Source organism: Hyalella azteca, unplaced genomic scaffold (assembly GCF_000764305.2).
Source record: "Hyalella azteca isolate HAZT.00-mixed unplaced genomic scaffold, Hazt_2.0.2 contig4574, whole genome shotgun sequence".
In the NCBI taxonomy this organism is placed as follows: Eukaryota; Metazoa; Arthropoda; class Malacostraca; order Amphipoda; family Hyalellidae; genus Hyalella; species Hyalella azteca.
Genome location: NW_025934787.1, coordinates 6,856 through 14,180, shown reverse-complemented (window position 1 = coordinate 14,180; position 7,325 = coordinate 6,856). Strand labels below are relative to the sequence as shown.

The window sequence follows — 7,325 nt, the reverse complement described above, 5'->3', positions numbered from 1 at the left end:
CTCAAAAACTATTTGACATAGTAAAATTTTGTAAATGGGCATTAAAGGCCTAATACTGAGTCTACATAACACAATAGAAAGATTTGAAAAGTTTGCATATCTAATAGGTTAAAAAATTAAAAATGTGACCCACAAAAAAAAGCTATTATTTAAAGCCTGTCAGATTACCCCCTCCAATTTTTTTATTAAATAACTCCAGGTTTTGATGCATTGTAGTAGAACTCTTCTAGTTACATATGCAAATGACAAATTTCAGGAAAGTGTCATAGTTTGCAAATAGGGGGTGCCGTCCCCAAATGGGGTAACTTAGACCACCTAATGTCAGCCCTGACGGGGTAACATAGACCGGCTTGGAAGTTAATATAAAATTACCATATTGAAATTACATAAAGTCTATGAGAGGCAGGAGCCAGCAATTTATGGTGAGTGAAGCTAGAGTATAGACCTGTATTTTGCATGTTTCAATTCAAGTTTAATTTAGCTAGTAAAAAAATGGCATCATTTATAATAAAAAAAAGTGGTCTAAGTTACCCCATTTTACGGTACTATCATTATGGCTCAATAATATTAAAGTTTCATTTAATTGAACCCTTTGTATAATTTTCTAACATAAATAATGCCTATACATAACATTTGAGAATTATATAAATGAATATTCAAGTGACATAAAGAGAGGAAAATCTCAAACTTACCCAATGAACCAGAACACACATTGTACAAGGCTTTAGCTTCACAAGGAACATGTTACTTTGTGTACACACAGATTAATGTTGCAAATGAGAAGAATTGCATTAGGGCTCAAAGATACATGAAAAAAATATAACTCAGTACTCACTGCAGTGAGACTGTGAGTGACAGAGAGCACATTTTCTCGTCAACAAAAACTTGAGGTCATGGACGGACGGACAGACAGATGGACATGGTGAGCACAATAGTGCATTTTTCCATAAATGAGAAAATGCGCTAAAAAGTTTTATCCATTCTACTGTTTACAATACTCTACATATATTTGAATTTGAATGTAGATTCTAGTCTTGTAGATGACTCCAATGCAAAAAACACCTGCGCCGTGTGAAGTATACTAAATAAAATTTGACTGCATAGTGGCAATTGGCAAAGCAGAGATTTTTTTTAGACTTTTGATTTCAATTTTAAGCCCTGTTAGTAGACCAGCAAAGTATCATGGATATATTTATCTGCAATTAGCATCATCATCATACATAAGATATTGTTTTAAATCTTGAGTAAATGAGAAAATTAAAAATCAACTGATTCTAAAAAATCCCTGGTTTGCCAATTGCCACTATGCTTGACTGCTAATTTAAATCAAAATGCATCGCATGAAGGCCCTGGTGACAAATAAATATGTCAGAAAATTTCACATTATTCTTCTATTTTTTTCCAAATATTTATGCAATGGTGTTGATAAAATCTCTGAATTATAGCTCATTTTGAAGACCGAACATTTTCCTATCTGATAGATTACTGAAATTTCTTCTGGCATAATGAGAAAGTTTGTTACAGACACACTGACTTCTATCCTAATAAGCCATGGAATTTATTTAAACTTATTTGTTGCCCAGTTTTGCATCTGAAGCTGGAAATGTAATGCAGACAGCTAAACACATTGGCAATTGGGCAGCAGCAGCTGCTGCCAGATGTTGCTAGCTGCAGATCTGCAGTGCACTGGCTACTGTTATAGTAGCCAGGTCGGTGCAGCAGGGCTGTCCCTTTACTGCACGCACATGCTTGCCTTTTTTACTTGTGCATTCATATTTTATGCCAAAACATATAGTATAAATTTTCTCATTCAAAACTATTATGTTGCCCTCCAATGAAAACGAGGGTTCCATTTGCCACCATGCCATGTAGGGTGCACAGCATGGTGGCAAACCAGAGATTTTTTGGATTCAGTTCATTTCTAACTTTCTCACAATCTCCCTTACTTAAGATTTAAACAATATTTTATGTATGATAATGTTGGTAAAAGCCTGGTATCCATGATACTTTGCTGGTATACTTAAAGTAGGTATAGGTATATATAGCTGGTATACTTAAAGTAGGTAGGTATATATGTAGTTATTTGTAGCAGCTGATTTATGAGAATTCTCTGGTCTTCAATGAAACCTGCTTCAAGGAACAAATTTTGCCAAAATATACTAATTAAAGTAGGTATGTGCACAAACCACGTGCAGATCACAACAAAAATACTGAAATGACGGACAGGCAGTTTTCACTACAGCATACGGGAAGCATTCAATTTTTAAAGTCCCACCCAACTGGTAGCTTAATTTGATTGATGTTGGCATGTGTGTATTCTCCCCTAAAGTTATTCTTCCCTAAGGCAAGAATTTGTATATCTAGTAGTTAGAGACAATATTTTTTGTTGTATATATTTGCAGAAATTATCGTGCCAATGATGGCAGCTGAGTATGGTTCAGATGATGGTGTTATTGCTACCAATGATGATGCAACAAGTTGCAAGGCTTGTGCTGTATCCCTAGGCTATTGGAAGGACCCATACCTCCCTCACGTTTACCCAGCTGCTCCTGACAGACGCCCTCCTGAAATAAACAGAGGGTTCTACGCCAGAACTCATTCAATATTCTTGCTTATCCAGAAATTCATCCAGGTGAGCACTGTGAGATATCTAGCTTATATACATTAACTCACTGTCTTGGCTAATTTTATTCTCATAGTAAGTAGGTATTCTGTTTTAATTTAAAATATTTTTCCAGACTCATTAATATTTAGATGTATAATGGCATTGCAATTTACCATAGAAATTATTCCTAAGTTACCCTCTTTTGTTTTTAATTTACTTGTCTGAAATATTTTTGTCTCGCTAAATGATTACTCATGGAGTTGGAAATATAAATTGTGTTTAGCACAATGCAAGTGGAGATCAACTTGAGATGAATTTATCAAAAGCCACATTTTATAAACCAGAATCATCTTGCATCTGTTTTCTATTTGCACAAGATACCAGTCTGTTTTGTATTGATAATCTTAAAACATCATTCCCTCCAATAGAGAATTTTCCACATAAATTCATTATTTTAGTATAATTAACATGGTGTACTGGTATTTAGTTACCTATTGGTTGACTAAGCATCTTATATCATTTTTGATGGTAAGTTTTGTAGAAGGATTAAAAAAGCTTTCTTTAAGCTTTGATCTGATTGCAGATGTCATGTTTGTTTTATTGCCGGGATTGTTTAATGGTTCATATTTACTACCAAAAGATTTCCCCTTCTGATTCTACTCTTAATGATGCATGTACTTATACCTCTTATTCTTGCTCCATGTTTTACAAACATTTATTCCTTTTTTTGACATGAAGGTCACAAAAGGCGACTGTCAGATAGTCAACCTCGGTGCTGGGTTTGACACTCTCTTCTGGCGACTTAAGAGTGCCGGTCACACACCTGTCCGCTTCATAGAACTAGACTTCTCTGAGGTGACTGCTAAGAAAACTCACTACATCCAACGATCCAAAGCCCTACTGCAAGCTATATCTGATGATGGTGGGTGGGGATGTTGGTATATCTGATGGTGGGGGGGGGATGTAGTTGTATCTAATGATGGTAGGTTTGATGTGGTAGACATATCCAGTTTGATTATTGAACAATTTCATTACTATTTATGACTTATCAAAATCTACTCTGATAAATGTATACAACCTGATTTGTGAATTAGAGGTGGTGAGAAGATGTAAAAATATGTGAAAGATCATCTAAATTCAATCATAAAATTTCAAATTCTATATTTTAATTTGCTTCAGTACAAAAAGTAAAATTTCTAAATTATATTTTTGTCCACAGAAAAGTAGGGTGATTTTAATGGTTGTTTGTTCTTTAACCAATAGCATGCACTTCATTTTATTGTATTTTCGACCCTGATCTGCTTTTCTCCTGCAGACTATGACATCAAGCTAAACCGGAACAACCTGCACGGCTTCAGGTACAAGCTCATGAGCACAGATCTGCGGGTCCTATCTGAAGTGGAGGCCAAGCTGGAAGAGAGTGAAATTGACTACAGTTTGCCCACAGCCTTCATTGCAGAGTGTGTGCTCGTCTACATGTGCCCCACTAAGTCGTCACAGTTGCTCAACTGGATCGCTAAAAAGTTCAAGTCTGCATTTTTCATCAATTACGAAATGGTACAGGAACGAAATATATATGTAATTAGTTACTAAGTTGAAAGACGAGCTTCCTTTGGACTTATGATATGATATTTTTTACTCATGATTTGAGAAGAGAATGTGATTTTACTCAGCTCTTCATGGATTACCTTACAGTAAATGATTATTGCAAGCATCTTCACTACCCCAGCCCTTGGATTGAATTTCCTGAAATGAGATATTTACTGCCACATCCATTCTGGTAACTTGCAGAAATATATATTGTACTTCAATTCACATATGTTTTTGTGAATAATTACACAAGTATGAAGACATCGTTCAACAAATGCAATAGGTTTCCTCAGAATTTGTTATGTGGTTGGAGGAGCTTGAGCTTGGTGTTTTGTTTGTAGGGCACAAATTAAGTTGTAAGGAATATCTATATTATTTGAGCAGTTCTATTATTTGCTGTTTTTTGGTATATTTTTGGAATTCCTGAAAGACTCGGATATATTTGAAATTGAAATTCGTGAAAGATTTCTTATTAATTGTATGAAAGCAGTTAGATAAGCCTTTCATTGTTTTAAAAAAGTTTCTGATAGTGACGTGTGAAGATACTTTCAGGTGAACCTTGGTGATCGCTTTGGTGAGGTGATGCTCTCAAACCTGCGGTCACGGCACTGTGACCTGCAGGGCGCCGCTGCCTGCGCCACACTGCAATCTCAGGAAGACAGGTCAGCTGATCCTGGAGCCGTACTTTACACTTCATTACCTGCAGCTGATCCTGGAGCCGTACTGAGTATGCACTTCAATACACGTAGCGGCCGATTTATCGTCTGTGATTGTGGGCTTAGCAGGAAAATCCACCAGTGATTGGCTGGCACAGTTATACTATATAGTTATACTATCTATATCTATCTATACTCTATAGATAGTTATACCTACTATCTATACTATATAGTATAGTTATACTATCAATTTATATATGTAACTATTTTGGTTAGTACTGCACGAGGTCTCTTGTCTACTAAATTTCGAGTAAAGTTAGCCGAGGGAAACCAGAATATTTTGCTCGCATGTATTATGTTCAGTAATTAAAACTAGGACTGAAAAATGCAGTCTAGGTGCAGTCTCCTAGACTATTTAATCCAGATGGACCTAATAACCCGGACAGAAGGCGACATGAATGTACAAATGCTTGCTAATGAGATGGTAAGTTTCTTTAGGGAAATAATGCCAACAGTAAACATAACATTTTGTGTTTTCACCGATGAAAGAATTGTATCATCATGGCAGATGATTAAGAGATCAGATTAGTTGCAGGAGCTCAATTTGTATGACAACAAAGATCACAGAGCCTCTCATCTACTTCTTGCAAGCAAGGGGACGATGACAACTGTTACAACTATTAACCCTAGCTTCTGGTGGTGGTAAAATACAGGATGGTTGATTTTTAAAGAAAGAAACGATTTTATTGATGTACTCCTATTAAAATTCGCCACATATTCCAATACCTAATGACTAACCGCAAGTTGTGAAGACTGCACAGTTGCTCAAAGATATTGATAGACACGGCCGACCGGACGCTTTGATGCTGCTAGATCTAAATTGATAAAAAGTATACATATAACATGCAGAGGCATTGCGCCTCGGCAGCAAAACCGGATGCAGCTGTCGAGCAAATTTGGTAGCCGTTAGAAATTTTCCTTCTTCCAGCTATGGCATCCTCCTAATCAGTCACCTGCCATCAGTCATGAGTTATTCGAATCTAACAATACCTGTACGAGTGACTGTCAGGTGCTGAGCCATAGCAGTTGATGATAATTAAATGTTTATCGCTCCCAGTTGGTCAGTATGCAATACAAATGCGACAAGAATTTCCTTCTTGCTGCGTTGCATTTGAATTGAAATCTGCATCATCAGTTTTTATTTTCAGCATTTCAGTGGATAGCTGCTTGATCATTCCCAGTAAATGTTTTACCCCCGATTGCCGAGACTTTAACAGTAATGATGTAAGAATAAATTCGATCCCCTGTCCCAATAAAATGCTAGTCATAAAGCAAGCTACCATGAAGCATTTAGATTTTTACGAAGTGGTCCTGTTATAAAAGTAATCTGCTGTGCAGGTTTGTGCAAGAGGGCTGGGCGGGAGCTGAAGCAACCGACATGATGGGGCTGTGGGAGAGGCTGCCTCGAGCTGACGTGTCTCGCGTGATGCGCCTCGAGATGCTCGATGAAAACGAGCTGCTCACTCAGCTCTTCTCGCACTACTGCATCACCACGGCCTGGACCGACACCAGATGGACCGAGATTACTCTTTAATTTCTAACGCGTTGTAGCTTCGTGCCGTGCTGTGGTCTGGCGCATCTCATACGCCTTCTGCACAATATTCACTTCTTCCGACATTTATTTAAATTAAGGGATTTCTTATGTAGGTATTTGCTATTGTTATTAGTTCCGAAATCTTAATTATTAGTTCCGGCATATCAGTTATTGGGCTGGCATCCGTGAAATGGAGTTAAGTCCCCCCCTTTTTACTCGCTGTAACGTAGTTTAAATTAATTAAATCAAGTGCCATGAGACGCCGAAGGAGAAATTAAGACAATCATCATTCAGCCGATGCAAAGAATTTATCTCGGCATAATCTTGTTGCTTATTTGAAATGTGGCTGGAGAATCAAACTTCAATTCTAGGTTTTACTTTCGCTGGTCCAGTATGTTGAATATGGACGTGTTAATTAACATTTCAGGGAAAAGAAACGTGAAATTTTCTTTCTTAATTTAATGGCGAGAATTTAATTTAATTTAACTTTAATATGGCGAGTTCCCTAAAAAAATCAAGCAAAATTTCGATGAAATAGACAACGTGTTTTGGTCCGCGATTAAGATGCAAGTGACAATGTGTCGAGAATTAATCTATTTAGCCATATTTTAGTCTTGATCGTTTTTCCAGTAACCAAAAAGAGAGGTGGTTCAGGCCACGTCTGGTGGAGCAACTTAATAGTTTGATTCTTATTTATATTAAAAGAAATCATGCCTGCAGTCGATGTTAAGAAGTCCGCTATTATGGCGTACGTATGTCATAGTAATTATTTTTTTAAAGACAAGACTGGGCATTGTCGGGACGTTGTATCAGGCACTAATATCTTTTTTGCTGTTGTAAGACTATCACAAATATTTACTGGCTTGCTTCTAGTGCATCC

At 36.9% G+C, this 7,325-nt stretch overlaps 1 protein-coding gene across 1 annotated transcript; it reads left to right on the top strand.

Moving 5' to 3' along the window:
- The first annotated feature begins 407 nt into the window (after window positions 1–407).
- Window positions 408–6,937, top strand: LOC108678900 (leucine carboxyl methyltransferase 1). The gene is made up of 6 exons (XM_018167398.2): window positions 408–422; window positions 2,403–2,632; window positions 3,344–3,527; window positions 3,921–4,162; window positions 4,748–4,857; window positions 6,250–6,937. The coding sequence occupies exons 2-6, from the start codon at window positions 2,417–2,419 to the stop codon at window positions 6,443–6,445; spliced, it is 948 nt and encodes a 315-aa protein (XP_018022887.1). The 5' UTR covers window positions 408–422; window positions 2,403–2,416; the 3' UTR covers window positions 6,446–6,937.
- The last annotated feature ends 388 nt before the right edge of the window (window positions 6,938–7,325 follow it).